Raw genomic sequence first — 19,345 nt, forward strand, 5'->3', positions numbered from 1 at the left:
GTACTGCATCCTCTCCTAAAGCCAGATTGGAAGGGGTCAAGTAAGTTAAAGTGTTCAATGTGTCTGTCTAGTTGGAGAAGGACGCATTTTTCAAGGGCTTTAGAGAGAAGGGGAAGGTTGAAGATGGGACGGAGATTGTTGAGATCATTTGGGTCCGCCAGTGGATTTTTGATAATGGGAGAAATTTGTCGAAGATGCAGGGAAGAGGGGACACAACCGGTGGCAAGGGAGGTGTTGATAATAGCAGTCCAGGGAGGGGTGAAGATATGTTTGAGGTTTTGGAGAAGATTGGAGGGGAGTGGGTCTTTGGTGTGGGAGGAAGGCTTAAGTTCTGTAATGATTTTGAAGACTTCTCTTTCTGTGACAGGCTGGAAATTAAGCCATTCGGCATTATTTTTAAGGAGCGTGTTAGGTAGCTTAGGGTCAAGGAGAGTGTGGGGCAGGGAAGGGAGAGGGAGATCATAGTTACGATGGGTCGTAGCGGGAGTAAGGGTAGTTATGATGGGGGGGTAATAAGAGAGATGTCAGGAGTGGTAGTAGGGATCACAGTGGGGAGGAAGGATTGCTCAATCTTTTTAATTTTGTCAGAGAAAAATAGAGCTACTTCCTCACATCTAGTCGTTGAGGCTGGTGGAGCATGGGGAACAGAAGCCGTTTGATTGCGAACGATATTGAAAAGTTCTCTAGGCCTGTTCTTAGCTCGGTCTAGTTGAGTCCTGAAGAAGGAAGCTTTTTGTCTCAAGATGTGTTTTTATATGACGACCTAGCAAGTCTGAGGCGGGCAAGGTTGGAAGGGGAGGGGTGCTATCGCCAGGATCTCTCCGTCTGTCTGAGTGTGCATCTTTCCTTATTTAGCTCTGTATTAAACCAAGATTTTGAGGGGATATTTCTTAGGTTTTTAAGTTTGAGCGGGGCTAGTATGTCAAGAGTGTCACTGACAGCTTTGTTAAAGTGTTCAGTTAGCTCGTTCGCATTGAGGGAGGGGGGGATGGCGAGAAGTTGGGCATGGAGGCTAGATTCAAGAACGCCGGGAGGAATGTGGCTAAGATTTCTGGTCAGTTTCATGGGTTTAATAGTTTTGGTGGGCGGGGGAAAGGTATGGGTAGTTATGGAGAACAGGATGAGGACCACTCTATGGGAATGATGTTAGATAGGAGGGCTAGATCCTTGCTGGTAATGATAGCGTCAAGGATGGCTCCTTTGGCATGGGTTGGTGCTTGGCAGATTTGGTTGAGTTCATTTATTTCGAGAAGGTTAGAGAGTAGGGAGATTGAGGGATCTTTGGTATCATTCCAGTGGAGGTTAAGATCTCCCAGGAAGATGTTTTTAGAGGTGGAGATTGAGGATTGGGTAAGCAGGTTAGATAGCTCGTCAATGAATGGGTGGGGATTTCCGGGGAGATTATATATATTGTGTAGGCGGATGGGGTTGGAGCCCTGTATTTTGAGTTCAGCTACAAGGTATTCAAAGGAGGAGACTTCGGCGTTATTGATAAGGGAGAGCTGTAGTTCGTCCATTTTTCACACATACATGCCCAAGGGCATGTGTGAGTATAAAATGAAAGTTTTAAAAATGCACTTTTGTGCATTTTTGAAACTTTTCTAAAATTACCATGAAGGTTGACTTCATGTTAATTTAACACTTCACGGGCTAGATGTAGGTAACTCTAATTTACCGACTCATAAATACCGAATTTTACCGATTCGGTATTTATGAATCGGTAAATTAGAAGGAGGGAGATGTAGGTCATTTTTTATTTTGAATTACCGAATCTGTAACATTCGGTATTTACCGAATCGGTAAATACCGAATCGCTATTGCCCATTGATTCCTATGGGTCTTGAAGCCCATAGGAATCAATGGGCAATACCGATTCAGTATTTACCGATTCGGTAAATACCGAATCCTGCAAGGGTGCAGGGGGTGTCACTTTGACACCCTCTAGCACCCCAAGTGCAGGCATGTGTGACATGTGGCACACATACATGCCCTAAGGGCATGTCTGTGTGTCACATTGCACAGGTGTGCATGCACAGATGTGCATTCACACCTGAATTCGGTATTTTACCACCCAATAGGATTGGGTGGTAAAATACCGACTCTTAAGGGCCTGTGGCACTCGCAGGAGTGTCAGTTACATACGGATTTACCGAATCGGTAAATATACCGATTCGGTATTTTACCGATTCTGTCAATTTACCGAATCGGTAAATCAGTCCTTGTGGTGGGGGTCCCAACCCTCCCATGGTGCAGACTTACTCCCTACCCTGCACATCTGGATCCAGCCAGCCGTCTGTGGACCTGTGCTCTGAGTGCTCTGTTCCGTGTCTGGACCTCCATTTCTTGCTAGTTCGCCCTGCCATCATATATCCAAAGGTGAACAGTATAAGTCTGCCACCTTATCTTTGACTGGGTGTGGCAACCTCTTCCCACTCTTGGTTGTGGCTGTGAGGCTAATATTCCTGGGCAGTTCCCCATTTTTGTGTGCTGATGGGCAGGACTCCACCAAATTTGCCCAGAAGACCCTGAGGCCCTCATTTGAAAGGTGAACACCTTCCACAGCATAATATTTTGGTAATCTCAGGTAAATTAAGTCATGCATAATGAATTCATGTCCACTAGCTCTAAAAAATGTACTATGATTAGCTTCCTTCTTGACCTGTCCACTTCAGTGTTTAATTGCACCCCACACAATACCTTCCTCCTTATCACCTCTGACCATATGATAATTGTGCTATCCAAGAGCTTTGCCACCCATGTTAGTCCCTTCTTGATATTTTTCAGTAGTCCCTTCCTTCCGACCACCACCAAGTTGTTGCCAACCAAATGTCTAATCATTACATCTGGAGCTTTTGCCATATTCTTTATAACTTTTTTTTTTTTTCTTTTTTTTTCATTTGATATGTACGCTAATACTGTCTGAGCGCCAATTCTTCCCGTATACTTAATACCCTCTTGCTGTTGTTCTTTATAACTTTGACTAGTAGCACCCACTTCATGCCAGATTGTCCCAGCCACTCGAAATGGTGCTGTGCAGCAAGACACCCTTGTTAGTCACTGACTGGTTCAGCAAGGTTTGGGTTCTCTGGCAGGGCAGCCAATGGCACAGTTTTGTGTTTCCTATAGAGGAGACTACCATGACATCTCAGCAAGCATGCAAGAATCATTTCACCCCTTTCCAGCTCCTATGAAAGTTACAAAAAGAGGATCAGACAAACAAAAACATTTAGAAATTTTAGAACATGCCAAATAAATCAAATGTTTTCTCTTTACATCCATTGACTGTAAGGCTTCCTATCCGGAGAAGATGTGGAATGGAAAAAGATGGACAAAACATTCTCCTTAGCCATATGAACTAAGGTTGCTACCTTGGGGCGAACTTCAAGATGTGGGCAAAACACAATACTATTCTCAAGGATTTTCATGAACAGAGATCTGCACAATAAAAAAAACAGTTCACCAATCTGACAAGCTGAAGAGATAGTAACCCATAAACAAAAGTCAGAAATTTTAGATTAGTAGACGATAAAAGTTCAATAGGGGAGACCCGAAGTGATTCTGAGACCAGAGTCAAGTCCCAAGGAAGAGAAGAAAACGTAGACATAGAACAAGAGAAGAGAAAACTGACCCACGATTCATGATATTCTCTAACTGCTACACAGTATGTTCTAAAGGTGGGGGACTCTTGTGAAAACCTTCCAAGCAAAATAGTAATACAGAAAAAAGACTTTACATTGAGTAGAGGTGAGTGATGTAGTGCACCAATGCTGGACAGATTTCCAGTGCCTTGAATAGGATTTTAGGGTGGAAGGCCATCTAAATTTCTGATTGTAATGGCCCTTTCAAAATGTACTGTGAGCCTTCTGTTCTGCAAACTGATTCTTTCAACTTCCACACTGAGGGAAAGGCAGACACCCTACAAGTCAACATATCTGAGAGCGGTGAAGAAAGGGCAATAGAGTGAGTTTTAAAACTGAAAGAATAGAGATGGGCAAAAAAGGGGACTGGAACCTGTGTTGCCAGAATGGAAGTACTAAACAACATCTGCTGCTTCGTTTCTATTCCAAGGAAGTATATGAGGGATCACTAGTAAAAGAGGAAAGGGACAGAGTAGAGCTCATTTAATCAAAAACCTTGCTTTTCCTGCATATATCAAAACTCAAAACAACTGTATCATGATGTATGCATGCTGCACCAGCCCAGGGAGCTGTCTGTCTCCTGTAAGTGTGTATCTGAATCTCAGTGCGCACAACAAAATGTATTTAACTTACAACGTTGACCTTGTATACAAATTACATTTATTGAATAACACTAATTAAATATTTCGGCGAAGCAATTTTCATATGTTATGCCATTCCTCATTGCATACCAAGTCTCTTTGTTACACTTGACCTGTCATAAGCCTTCAGTTCTGTCAACGAGATCCTATATATAGCTCTCCATTCACGCGTGCGCATTGGAAACCATCTCTTAAATCACTTCACCTCTTTCTGGCAGAACATAATTTGTAAAGATGACTCCTTCAAAATCCTACTAATTCCTGCCTTTTTTGGAGTGCTTGCTCCATTATGTGTGATCTAAACATACAGCCACAATACATTGCTGTCAAACAACACACTACCCTTAAAGTGCTAGAGATCCTTAATCTCAGATTGTGCCTGGATGTCATTCAAACCTGGATATTTGATGTTTATCTGCAACTCTACACAACAAAGATTGTGTTTCCCATCATAAATGGAGGAAGCCTTATCCAGGAGTGGCTGAACAGCTTCCATTTTTTGCTAAGCTCTTAAGGTTTGTCAAGGACTCCTCTCTGTCCATGAAGGATTGTATCAAGATTAGAAGATAAATACAAAGATAATTGTTCCTCCATTACTTACATTGCTGTGCAAAACAAGCCATACCTCCTACTTAGGAACATCCGGCCACAGTCAAGACCCTCTACATACCACAATTTGGCAGAGGTAGTGACTAATCACATGCCTCATAGTCCTCTTTGATATGTAGTAAAGCCATTCTTCATAAAACGTGACTAATCAACAGCCAAATAAAGTTTAGGCTCATATCTCTTGAAATAACTAAATTGGCTCACTTTCTTGGATAGAAACAACTTCAAAAAAGACTGTGTGAATTGTACTGCATTCATCTTGCATAAATATTAAAATATGACAACCATGCACTAAACTATATGTACCTGGAAACTCAGGCACTGCTAGGCGCACATTCCCATCAAGGTCGGAAATCTAAAAATCCTCTTACAGACAGAACACAGCAACATATTTTGCCTGCATTTGGACTGAGACTCTTGAAGGACCACCCTTGAAAATCTTCTTTTTGGTACAATTCAGGCAAAGTCCCAAAAAACACCTCTTCACAAGCTACCTATCATTTTGCCCTGCCTGTGTATATCATATTCTGATCTGTAGCACTCTACTGCCGTAGTTTCATATTTTATAACTACCCCCGATACTACTAGGGGTTTTCTTCCAGGGTGCACTTGATGTGTCTAATTCTTGTTGCCGAACAAACTTATTCTTCAATGTCCATTTCTTTTTCCTCAGGAAGAAGACTCTTTGGAAAACTCTCTCATTAACTGTGATTGTATCTCATAAATTACGTTTCAATTTTTCTTGCACTCTACATAAATGCAACCAAACATTTGCCCAATTTTACATTACTTCATGACTTCAATAACACACCTTAAATCCTTGCTGCTGTCACAGAGTGTGCATCAAAATGCTTTAATCCATATGCTTTATCTATGCTTACCTAGTTCTTGAAAACCCTGTATTATCCACTCCAGCCTTACCTTTCATTTGCATGCTACATTCGAGGCTGCTCTGCTGGGAAGGTGTAACAACACTGGAACTAACAGCCAGAATCTGCCCAGCATCTATCTTCATCCGAGACTTCCCTGGCTTCCTGGGTCTTCCCTCACAGTCCTGTGGGAAGGAGTCACAGCCTTGGTTAGACTGGCTGTTAAATATGATGATGATATAGAGAACAGGAACTGTGAAATTAAGTCAGCGCATACTAGTACTAAGAACTGTTCAATAAATAGTGTTCTTTTAAAATGGACACAATAGTTTTTTTGTTTATTGAGCGAAGAAAACAAACATAGCACAGACAAAGTTGCAGACTCTCCAATCACATAAAATAAATAGACAATAAGTTTAACAAATTTCATAATCCATTAGTACATGATAAATATGATCCACAAAATATACTAAGAGGCAAAGAAGATAAAAACTATTGCATATTAAGTCTCACATTTAAAATATACAGTAAAAGAAGACGTACATTCATGCTCCATTTTACATGATGTACTAAAAAACAGCATTCTAAACATCAAATCTGTGATCACATATGACCCCTAGCTTAATAACCTATATGATTACAATCTACGCCTGGAAAATAAATCCCCATAGAAGTCACATAGTATCATTTATGTGTGTGATTGCAACATAGCCCTTCCATGTCATCCCAAATCTCTGCACCGCCCCTATCCTCTTTACGTAGGCCTCCTCAAATTGATAAGTCCTCTCCATCTTGTGTATCCACAGGGTCATTGTAGGTAATTTCTGAGATCTCCCATTTTGTAGAATTGAAGATCTGGCTACTGCTATGGCTAGGGAAACGAAAAATTGTTTGTATAATGAGAGCTGATCAATTACATAGGATAAGCCAAATAGCACCAGCAATGCACATGGAAGGATATCTAATGAAACACATTTACTGATAAACCTAAAAACCTCAACCCAAAAATGATGTAGTCTCAGACAAGTGAAAAATATATGTTCCCAGTCCCCAGCCTCAGGCAGATTGCATCTGAAACTATCAATCGGTAGCATGGGGAACCATTTGTGGCGCCTGGAGGGAGTGTAATAGACCACCCATATAGAGAGGAAGGACATTCTTTGAAAATTGGCCGCTCTCATTGCCCTGTGGGCAAGCTCACAGACTCGTAGCCATTCCTGTCTACTAAACCTGCAGTTAGTTCCCTGAGCGATTTTTGGGAGCATTAATTCAATGAGGTTCTTGTTCTTCTCCTTGCGTAATACCTTATACCAGTTGCCAATGCCCGATAAGTTTGACTCAAAGCAGCTTTTAAAATTACTCTAGTACTCTCACTGAGTCCTCTGAAGTTAGTCCTCAGGAAGCATGAAATCTGCCTAAAACTTAGCCAGAGGTCACAGCTCTGCATTTCAAATTGTGTCACAAAAGCCTCCCACGTCATCTGATTAGTATCATTATCAAATTTGCAAAAACCCAACAGAATATAAGGCTTTGCCCCCTTTAGTGGGAGTTTGAGGCTCCATACCTCACAATCGTAAAGAGAGGAATATGCATGGCAAGATGGAATAATATAATTTTCGTTGAATCACTGAATGCGGCTTAGTATTATATTCACCACCTCATATCTTGTTTTTTTTGGTAACTTTGCAGTGCACAAGAATGCTGGTCACTTAATAGCACCCTTCCTTAGCATATGATTAAATAAAAAATCACCAAACTTCGAAAAAGGGGACAGAAGCTGAGTTGTTAAGCTAAGTAATGCAGCTTGGTAATAAGTAGCTAAATGAGGTACTGCAAGACCTCCCTGATCTACATCCAATTGTAAAATAGATAAATTCATTCATGATTTTTTCTTGGCCCAAATAAACTCCCGAAACACCTTATCGACTTCATTAAAGTACGAGATTGGAATCTTTAAAGGAAGATTTAAAAATAAAAATAACAATAAAGGAAGAATCAACATTTTTATCAAAGAGACTCGACCTATTATTGACAAGGGCAATAATGCCCATCTTCCTAACAGACTTTTTATTTTGTCAAGTGTTTTACCATAATTTAGGTGAAAAAGTTGAAGAAAGTCCACTGTTACATACAGGCCCACATATCTAAGGGGTTTAAGAGGTAAAAATGTCAGCCTTTCGGGGAGCCCTATTCCTGGTGCCTTAAATAAAAGAATCTCCACTTTAGATTGATTAGCCCTGTAACCCCCTAATTCTGTAAATGCCTGAATTTCTCCCAATGCTCTCTGAATGTTTGATTTCTCTGGGTTCAGGTACAGGATCAAATCATCAGCTAATAGTTTTATTTTGGCCATTCCTAATAGGGTGGCTTGGATTAGTATGTTAGAACAGATTTGTATTGCTAATGGCTCAATAAAGAGTGAGAACAGAAGGGGTGAGAGGGGGCATCCCTGCCTAGTACTCCGCCTTATTACTACCTTTACCGCCTCCTCTGAAGTTAGTATAATTTTTGCGATGGCTCCCCTATAGATTCTCTTCAGCATCTCGAGCAGATGGCATGGAAAGTCAAACTCTTCCAAAATAAAGAAGAGGGCCTGCCAGTCCACCAGGTCGAAAGCTTTTGCTGCATCCATCATTAAAATGGCCGTAGCCTCCTTTGTAGCAGAAAAATAGTCTATAGCTTGAATCAGATAAAAAATATTTGCAGCCATAGATCTCCCAGGCAAAAACCCTGTTTGATCTGCATGTACCAAGTAATGCGCACAGCCCGCAATTCTAGTTGCCCTGATTTTCATGAGAAGCTTATAGTCTACATTTAGTAAACTTATTGGGCGATAAGAACTTGAATCTTTAGGGTCCTTATCCTTCTTTAGGATTGAGTTCTTCACTGGTTCCTTGAATCTGTCTGAAACTCCTGTTCCAGCCAAAACTTGGTTATACAGTGATACTAAGAAAGGGGTGAGTTCATTTAAAAACAGTTTATATACTTCAATAGGGATCCCATCATTGCCACTCACCTTTCCATTTGCCATTTTATTAACAATTTCCCTTAATTCTGTGATTGTAATCAGTTCACTCAAAAGCATACAGTCCTCCTCATTAACTTTAGGTAGGTGGACTGTCGTAAAATAATCCGCAAGAGCTTGAGGGTCAACTGTCTGAACTTCTGCATATATCTTGCTGAAATGTGATATAAAAATTTCGGCAATTCCGTCTTTATCCTTCACCAGGCACCTAGTACTCGAATTTCTAATTTGAGGAATGGATTGTTTGCTCTGTTGTGTTTTTGTGGACCAAGCTAAACATTTTCCGATATGCTGGCTTCTTTAGTACGCCTTTTGATGAGCGACTTTACTTCCAGCGATTTCCTCAAGCGGAAAAAAACGTTTCAGCTCCTCCTTAGCCCTTAATAGTTCCTGCTGCAGTGTCTGTTCCTCCAGTTCCCCAGTTGACCTCTCCGAAAGTTCTCTCCTAACCCGCTCCACCGCATCCTGGAGTTCAGCAATCTTAAGTTTCCTTAGTTTATAAAGATTAGCTCTGTATGCCACCACTAAACGTGGCCTTAAACGCCTCCCATACCATAAAACGTGGCACCGTATTCACATTCTCCTTGAAGAACCACCCTATAAAGTCACAGGTTTTATCGATCCATTTTTGATCTGATAACAGTACTTTATCAAAATGCCACCTATTACTCTTTCTCCTGGGGATCCCCCCTTGTGAGCAGATTACTAAACAAAAAGAAATTTAAACGGGATGCTGTTTTAAATCTTGCTGAGTAACACGTAAACTCAGTGGCCCCTGGATGGTCTACCCTCCATGGGACCAATAAAGTGAAATCCTCTTTAATAATTTTTAAGAGCCTGTCTGTTTTAGATTTTAATTGCTTTTCTCCCTTGTTGGAGGTATCAAAACGTAGATCTTGTATTAAGTTAAAAACCTCCCCTTAATTATAAACCCCAGCGCGCCCACCAGCAGATCATATACCAGTTCCAGGGCCGCACAGTCATCGCCAATTGGACCATAATAATTAAGAAGGACGACAGCTATTCCATTAACTAAGACTTCTATCCACAACCACCTAGCTCCCTCGTCCAGAATCGCCTTAGCCACCTCCCAATACAAATCCGAAGATAAAAGAATATCCACTCCTCGCACTGCCGCTTGGGCATAGGCAAAGTATGCTTGGGCATATTTCTTAGGGAGAGTAAAGTTGGGGGAGTTAGATTTAAGATGTGTCTCCTGCAAGAAAATCACCTGAAGGGAGAAAGATTTTAACCACTTTAAGATTGCTCTTCTTTTTTGTGCGTTCAAGAAGCCATTCACATTCCATGAAATTACCTTCAACAATTGTGTCATCCCTTAGGCCAAACATAGCACTTTACAAAAAGGACTATCATATTCTCTCTTCCACCTCTCTTCCATTTGTACCAGATCTCTCAATAGAATCAAGATGAGCCCCTTGGTGACAGAGACCCTGCCCATTTCAATTTGGCCTCCAAGTTTAATCATGTTGCCCAACGGCCCAATATTCCTAGTCTGCCTGCTATCCATACGCTAATTTTTTTAATATTACACCCCTCTTCCCCATCCCCTCTGCTCACCCCAAACTGTCTGTGGAGTGAGGTTGCCCTTCCCTCACCGCCACAGCCTCCCTCCAACAACAAGGTGCCATGACTTGGCACCTGGGAGCACGTCCTCCCACCCCCTTCACCTCTATCAAAAAGAACTATCAATTATATTAACCACGGGATATTTGAAGTATATAACTTACCTCTGGAAACCCTTAGCTTGCATTCATACTAACTAATATCAGCTTAGGAGGGTTGCAAAAACAAAAGTACAGAAGCACTTCAATATTTTAATAATTCAATAAGTTGAAACATATGCAGTACAATATGCAAGATTCATTAATGCAAAAAAACCCACAAACAAACGCAGTACCTGAGAAGATAAAGTTCAATGTGCAAAGTGCCGTACAGAAACATCAGCTATAAGCCTACTGCAGCCTACTGTAGCAAATGCAATGATCATTAGTGCAAAAACTGCAATTTACTAAGTCGATACATATTATGAAAACGGGGTAGACCATATAAAGTGCCAGTACCAAAAAAGGTAAAGTGCGATGTGCAAACTGCCATACAGAAAAAACGTAAGCTATAAGCTTACAACACCAAATACAATGATCATTAGTGCAAACAATTGCATATCACTACCTCCACACACATTGTGATAAAGGGGTAGAGCATATAAAGTGCCAGGAAAAGTGTAGAGGTGTAGACCATATAAAGTGTCAATACAGAAAAGGTAAAGTGCAATGTGCAAAGTGCCATAGAAAAACATCAGCTCTAAGCTTACTGCAACATATGTAATGATCATTAATGCAAAAACTGCAATTTACTACCTTAACACACAATAGTGTATAACAATCTTATGTTTGGAGGAAAGCTGTTATAATGTAATTTTTTTTAATTGAAAAGAGACTCATTTTATAATAACTCTCATCAAAATTGCAAGAAAAATAAATTGTTCAAATCATAGGTAAAGTTTATAAAAATGAAACTGAAATTAGACTAAAGTAGACAACAGGGTCTTTTGATGTGTTTCTTGAATAGATGTATTTTTCAAAATGATTCACACGTGATAACAGGGGCACAGAATCAATGGAACTCCTATGAAGTGAACTCTGAACCATATTTTAAAGACAGGGTAAAAAGCTGCCATATTATACTGTATATCACAAACAAAGTAAAGATATTTGAAAGCTATATTGGGTAAGAAAGATAATTGAAAGACATGTTGGGTCAGAAAGATCATCACAGAGCATGAAGGCCAAAAAGGAAAAAGTAAAATGTTGAAGGAACTTATGAGTATTTGAAATATGAAGATGGCTGTGTTTCTGCCTGAGTGAAAACAAATATAGCAGAGGGCATGAAGTAAAGCATTCATAGAAAATACACTAATGATAAAAAGTAAAACAATAGTAGACATGGAGACAACCTGAGAAAGATCATGAGAAATTTGAAAGAAATTAAGTAAAACAATAGAGTGGATAGACTACATAGAGGAGATTAGACTGAAAAGGAAGAACAGCAGTAAATAAGCCCAACTTAGAAGGAGCAGAAGTGTTTGAGCCAGGAATTTTAGGAAGGAAAGCAAAAAATGTGGGCCTAATTATTTGATGTTTTATAGAAGTTGGAATATGCTTGTAAGCAGCAAGGTGAGATGTCAAATAAACATAATAATTCCCCGTTCAAGACTAGTTATGTAGTATTTTCAAAATGCCAGTATTCAAGTGCTAGCTGTAGGACAAGTAAAATGCCAGTTGTGCATGGAGTAAGCAAAGTAAAATAATGGAGGAAACAAAGATTTATCTTCATATATGGAGCTCTCTAAAAAAGGGCTGGCTCAACGTTCATTGCATGAAACACAAACGTTGATGGGAGAAAATGTGATGCAAAGTTTAATTGAAATACAGCCCCAAAGACAAATAGATCAGTACTGAATAATCCTTACTTTCTATGTCTCAAGAGAGCACTTTTTGATCATCACAGAATTCAATCACCCCAGCCCAAGATTTGATACCATGTCAATTAAAATGCGACACAGAAGCCACCCATTCTGAGATAAGACACTGGATTTTGGCAAATACCATATAACAAACTCTCCACCTTAACCCCAAGACCAACCACCGGTCATCAGACCCTCATCTTACCTAGAAATGTATCTTTCAGATACTTATTTTTTGGTTCTTTGACCACACGGAAGACTCAACATGGTACTGCAAATACACAATAATTTAACAAAGATAATTTGAAGTTAACCAGCTAGCTAAAACTACAGCCATACCCTAAGCTAAATAGAAGAATGTCTTTAGTTTGGATAATTGTTTAAGTCTAGGATTAGGGCAAAATGACGAGGACAAGCCCAGATATTTGATATCAGCCTCGTCAAGCTCACACGTTTCTGAATTTAATGGCAGAACATTATGATTGATAGTATATTGTAAAATTGCAGTCCAAATATGGATAGGAGCAAACATTAAATGAAAAACAAAATAAAAACAGCGCAGTTTTACAGAATAACAGCTGATCAAGTATTCTAGCAGATGTTGTAGGAAGGTGGAATCTTACTGCATGGTTGCCCCCACTTTTGTCCTGGTGTTTTGATGGTTTTTGACTTAGTTTGGCTGGGATGCCTGCTAATCAGGGCCCCAGCCTATCTGCTTTCCTCTTTAAAGTGATTCCATATACTTTAGGTACACTCCAGATTGGTTACTGGATTACCCTTGTGAGTCCCTAGTATATGGTACCTTAGGAACTAAGAGCATAGGTACCCCAGAGGCCTACCAGGAGCTGAAGCATGTATTATGCCACCCCTGGGAAGCCTTCCAAAATGGCACCACAGGTCTGCTACTGCAGCCTGGGTAAGGTGGTGCATGCACCCCTTACTGAGATGTAGGTTACCTATATCTACCTTATATCACTGACACATATAAACCTATAAACTCCTGTAGCAGGCCTTAACAATCCTGAAGGCAGAATGCTTGGTTTTGTGTGAGAGGGTGCTCATACATGAGCAGGACCCCTCTTCAGCTTTCAGAATCACTTCTCTGTAGCTGTTCTGTGATGCAGCCCGACCATATACTCTTAAGTGCATTATAAACTCGCTGTAAATGCTAACTTTGGAATGGCAGCATGGAAACATGTCGTGTTTGGTGTCAAACACTTTGGAATCCTACCTCCGCCGCCAGTTCTGGCGGCAGGGGTAGAATTCCACCCTTCTAGAGGGAGAAGACATGTACATACTTACTTTACCGGTAATAGTGTTAAAGAGCCCTGGCATCACAAAATGGATGCTGCAGCCACAGACACAAGTCTGACCTCTTACTGCTGGATGAAACTCCGGCAGGGGAGGCCTGGACAATAGGTTTCCTGTCACAGGGAGGTGTAACCACCTTCCAGACAGGCTTTAGTGTATTGGGGCTGGGTGGGTGCATTCATAGAATGCTTTTCAGACAGTGCTGGGGGCACACTTGGTGTCCCTGTGCATACCCCAGTTCAAACTGGTTGCAGGGGCACGCAGCCCCCGCTCTGGCGTGAAACTGGACAAAGGGAAAGGGGTGTAACTACCCTCACCCTGGGTCCTCCCATAGGTGGGACCCTAGAGTAAGTCCAAACCCTAAACTTAGTATAAGTATAGGAACCCAGTCCTTAGGACTTCAGGTTACCCTGAATGAAACTCTGCAACATATATCCTGGAATTTCGACATTCTATTTCGACTAGAAGACGGAAGAATCTCCCTTGGGGTCAAGGAGTGACTCCCCAGTTCAAACAGGCACCAAAGAAGCATCTTGCCGGTCTACATTTCCAAGGCTCCCACCGGATCCGGACGGATTTGTGACACTGGACCCAAACTTCCAGACTTCTCCGACGCCGACACGAGATCCCAGCAAAGCTGAGACCCGTAACCCGCAGCCCTCACGAGTGACATGGAACCGGAACTCCTGGACACCGTGCACATTTGCTAGTGCATCTTCCCGAGCTTTCCCGAAGTTGTGCATTGGGCTACTTGTAGTCCAAGCCCCGAGCACCAGTTGCACCGAAGATTGTGGGCCTACACTCCACGAGTGTTCCGTGGGCCGGCTTCTAGCATTTCCGCTCGAGGGTCCTTCGCGATCCCTGGTCCGTCGACTGGTGGGTCCCCACGAAGGTAACTCTTCTATTTCTTGGGATTTCCTGGTTGCTCCAGACGTGCCCTCACTCCCCTCCAAAGGGTGAATCCATCAGACCTTGCGGATCTGCACCAAAATCAATCTTTGCTTTCTGCGTGGGTTGCTATTGCAAAGGTTTGTTGGGTCCAATCAGGAAAACCGACACCGCAGCACTCGACATCCTTCGTGGGACAGCACGAATCCAGCTCCTGGTCATCCTTGACGCCTCCTGGTTCTCATGGCTGAAGAGTCAAGCTTCCCCTTCTTCACCTGAAATCACCGGACATTGGTTGGCATCTTCTCATCGTCTTGCTGGTCACTGGCTAGTGACCCAGACTCTGTCCCCTCTGCTTTCAGGTTCTTCAGATCTTCGATCCATCCTTGGATCCACCCGGACACTTTTAACTTGGTCGCCAGCAGCACTTTGCAGCAGATCGCCATAGAAAACGACGACAAAACCCGACACCAAAAGATACCAATGCACCCGGCCTCCCTGGGTGAGGTAACTCGAGTACTCCGGTGCTACCGTGGGTATTGACTCTAGAACTGCCTAGTTCTAAAGGGGTTTGCTCCAAGTCCTCTTCTTTTTTTTTTTTTTTAAAACCTTTATTGAAGGGGAGGAGCTTCGCGCGATTCCAAGATGGACGCGTGAGCTAAGGGCTCCCGAGACCCCTTCCGCCTCCCGCGACTATCCTGTGAATGATCCTGATTATGACGACGGGTACTTTTTATTGATGCCCTGCTGATGCCAGCGTTCCTTTCAAAAATCGATTTGGCCGTCAGATGCTGGACTTACTGCACCCTGGACTTTGAGGCCTACATCGTATGCCAGCCGGGGGCTTGCGTCCCCGAGGTACCCAGGTGGCAATCGAACAACAACGGCCGATAAGCCACGCCCTCTGCCCCTGGTGTACTTTCGGTTTCGTTTCTGATCCCTGTTGTGAACGCCCAGTTCCAGATCGGAGTTCCGATTCTGCTATCGCTGCCAGCTTGTTGCTGGCGCTGTGTCCCTATCCACTCGCAATTCCGAGCCTGCCACGAGAAGATCGTTTTGACTGGATTCTACGATTCCCGTTGGGGCTCCTTATACGTCATGACGGGCAGAACAGTCGTTGAGAGACGCGGCACTAGAGGTTCGTCCCGAGGGGGGGTCGCCCAATCTCAGACCATTGATCGATTTACTCGACCAAGGGGCGCCCCGGGCGGATCGAGTGGTGCCCTGGAGGAAGCTGGGGACGGTACTCCTGATGACGAGGAGCCAACGTTGAAAGACGTTATGGGGGCTATTGCGAGTGTCCAATCCGCCATGGGCCAGCAATATGAAACTCTGGCGGCTAAGATAGATACGGTGGCGATTGATGTCACCCTCATCAGAGCGGACCTTGGGAAAACAAACGAGCGTGTCAAATCTCTCGACCTCAAGACTGCTGGTTTGACCACGGATGTCTCGGATCTCCAGACCACGGTCCGCCATCTTCGGTCTACTTGTGACTTGTTTGCCAATCGGTTGGAAGATTTTGAGGGCCGGGCCAGACGCAATAACGTCCGCATTGTGGGTATCCCGGAGAATTCTGCCGACCTGCCTGTTGATGTCCTGGTGGAGGACCTCGTGCTGAAGCATCTGGTACCGAAAGGCCTAAGTAAATTCTTCGCTGTGGAACGGGCCCACCGTGTCCCGGGTGGCAAGCCAAGGTTGGGGGCCGCTCCGCGGCCCATAATTGCTAGACTCTTCAATTTTCGTGATAGAGACGCTATCCTGCAAGCTTCGCGAACCAATGGGCCCACTAAATTTGAGAACGTTTCAATTAGTTTTTACCCGGACTTCACCCAGGCAGTACAGAAACAAAGGATGGGCTTTACGGGTGTGAAAAAGCGACTCCGAGACCTGGGACTGAAATATGCTATGCTTTTCCCGGCCCGCCTGAGAATCGAGCATGCTGATCGTGCGTTCTTCTTTGACCGCCCTGAGGTGGTTAGTGACTGGTTGGACACTTTGTCGTCGCGTCATGAGGGCCCAGAGGACTCGAGAGGCGCTGAGGGAGGCGTGGAGGGCCAGGAGCAGTGAGTCTATGTCGGCGAGCCAGAATCCGTTGCAGTGGCTTAGAGACTATGTTTCAAGCATGGTGTGAATGCCCGGGGGTGGGGGGGTTCAGGGGATCTTCCTCCTCTGGGGACTTTTCTCTCTTTCTGTAGGTTAGTTCAATGGGGCGACAGGCACACTGCAAGTTGGGGTGGCTCTTAGGTCTACCGCAGGGGTGCAGGGAGGGGGGTTTGAATTTGAGGGGTTCACTGGGGGTGGTGGGGGGGTTCTTTTCTTTTTGTTTGTTCCGAGGCTGTGCTTTGCTTTACATTTGCTTTCATGTGACTGTTTCGAGATGGGGAGGGCGGTCAGTCTCCTTCCGGGATGGGGGGTGGGGGGCTTAGGGTGTTGAGCTGGAATGTTAACGGTCTTGGGGGCAGAATAAAACGTGGGATTGTGCTACAATACTTGAAGAGATGTTCCCCGGATGTGGTCTTGCTCCAGGAGACCCATTTGGTGGGCAATACATGTCATGCACTGAACAGAAGAGGCTATCGTTTGGTGGCGCATTCCGGCTTTACCTCGGGATCGAGAGGGGCTGGTATCCTGGTCAGGAACTCCCTTCCCCTGGAATTGGATAGTACAGTGTTGGATGACAGAGGCCGCTATGCCGGCATTACGGGGAGATGGGAGGGGAAATTGATTTCCATACTGTCTATTTATGTTCCGCCTGGGCTGCAATCTACCACATTCGCCGACTTGGGTGAGGTAATTCTGGGTTTACCCGATGGCTTGCTGGTGTTGGGTGGAGACTTTAACTCTGTGGCGAATGGAGAGAGTGATCGTAGCCCCCCCAGGCTCCTCCCTACATCGCAGTTATGGTTGGGGAAATTCTTGGATGCCTTTGGGTTGGCCGACTGTTGGAGACAACTGCACCCTGGCCGGCTTCAGTACACTTTCCACTCGGGAGCCCATGGAAGTCTCTCGAGACTTGACTATATCCTCGTGCCGATGGTGCAGTTGATCTCTGTGCGTGAAATTAAACACTTGGCTAGAGGGATCTCAGACCACTCCCCGATTTGGCTCCACTTAGATATCTGTTTGGGGACTGGGGGCCGAATTGCCCCGATCAACCCATGGCACTTTCAGAATCCCAAAATCAGATCTGAGGTGGTCAAATGCATGAATTTTTATTTTGCCGAAAATGAGGGGTCGGTATCTTCCCCAGTCTCCCTATGGGAGGCCTATAAAACTGTGATCCGTGGTCAGACATTGTCCCTGGTTGCTGATGAGAAGCGGCGTAAGCAAGAAGAGGTGGTACGCTTGGAGTCTGAGATTACTGGGTTGGAGGAACGGTTGGAGGCTGGGGTTACGCCTGAGACGCTGCATGTTTTGGCTCTCAAGCAATCCGATTACAGAGCTTTGGTGACTGCCTCGGCTGAGGCAATGCATCGTATGCAGCAGGGGCGTCTCTATGATGTGGGTGATAAAGCGGGGAAGTTGCTTGCTTGGCTGGATAGGCGAGATAGATTGAATCCTGTGGTGCCTGTGGTTGAGAGTGTTGATGGAGCGCAAGTCGTCGACCCGGTTGGGATAGTCGAGGTGTTTGCCCAGCACTTTCGGGTCGTGTACGCGCCGGTTTCGGGCTTGCCGGAGGAGGACTCGCGTTTGCTACTTCGTGATCTTGAGTTGCCCAGTCTCTCGGAATCGGACGGGGTGTTGATGGAGGCTGATTTCTCCATCGATGAGGTTGCGCTCGCTATTCACTCTCTTCGTTCAGGGAAGGCTTCGGACCCTAACGGTATACCGGTTGAGCTGTATAAGTTATGCCCAGACAAAATGGCGCCGTATCTGCTACGTATGTTTGCGGCGTCGCAAGACCTTGGATTTCTCCCCAGGGACCAGAGGCTGGCCTCTATTGTAGTCATTCATAAAGGCGGCAAGCCCCGCGAGCGCTGCTCATCGTATCGCCCGATTTCCCTTTTAAACGCTGAACCCAAGATATTGGCGAAAATACTGGCGAATCGACTGGCCACGGTGATTAGCGGACTGGTTCACCCTGATCAGTCCGGTTTTATCCCCCAGCGCAATACCGCACTCAATCTTCGTCGTCTGCATGGCGTCCTCGCGAGGGCGGGATCTCTTCGTGAACCGGCCATCTTGGTTTCTCTTGATGCTTCGATGGCCTTTGATACGGTCGAGTGGCCATATTTGTGGGCCACTCTCGCCAAGTTCGGCTTCGGTCCAAAATGTATTGCATGGGTTAAACTCCTGTATGAACAGCCGTTGGCGCAGGTGGTGGTAAATGGTAGAGCTTCAGAGCCCTTCGCTCTTGGGCGAGGCACGAGGCAGGGATGTCCTTTGTCGCCGCTGTTGTTCGCACTTGCGCTCGAGCCGCTGGCCGCCTGGCTTCGATGGGAACCCTCCCTAAAAGGTATTCGGTGGTCCCCTGATTTCGAGGACCGTGTATCGTTATATGCCGATGACATCTTGTTGTATTTGACGTCCCCCCGTAAGTCACTGGGAGTTCTCTTTGATGTTCTGCGCTCCTTTGGACGTAACTCCGGGTTGGTTATCAATTGGTCCAAATCCTGTATCTTCCCACTCACCGGTGACCCTCTTTCTTTGCCCCGAGTATGCCCGATCCCGGTTCGTACTGAAGGTTTTAAGTATTTGGGGATTTATGTTTCACTTGACCCTGTGTTGCGCTATGACCAGAACTTGTTGCCCCCGCTCGCCCGGCTTCGGTCGGACGTCGCGGCTTGGTGTAGTCTGCCCTTATCCCCCCTGGGACGGGCGGCCTTGTTTAAGATGATGTCTCTTCCCCGGTTCTTGTATGCCGTGCAAAACACTCT

General features: G+C 44.4%; 1 protein-coding gene across 1 annotated transcript in view; it reads right to left on the reverse strand.

Moving 5' to 3' along the window:
- Positions 1 to 19,345, reverse strand: part of LOC144766762 (ubiquitin carboxyl-terminal hydrolase CYLD-like) — a 172,831-nt gene that overhangs the window by 132,867 nt on the left and 20,619 nt on the right. The window contains exon 2 of the mRNA XM_078650506.1: positions 5,810 to 5,942. Within this exon, the coding sequence (XP_078506632.1) occupies positions 5,810 to 5,942 (133 nt within the window). The remainder of the gene's footprint in view (positions 1 to 5,809; positions 5,943 to 19,345) is intronic.

The sequence above is a fragment of the Lissotriton helveticus genome, chromosome 7, assembly GCF_964261635.1.
Source record: "Lissotriton helveticus chromosome 7, aLisHel1.1, whole genome shotgun sequence".
NCBI lineage: Eukaryota > Metazoa > Chordata > Amphibia > Caudata > Salamandridae > Lissotriton > Lissotriton helveticus.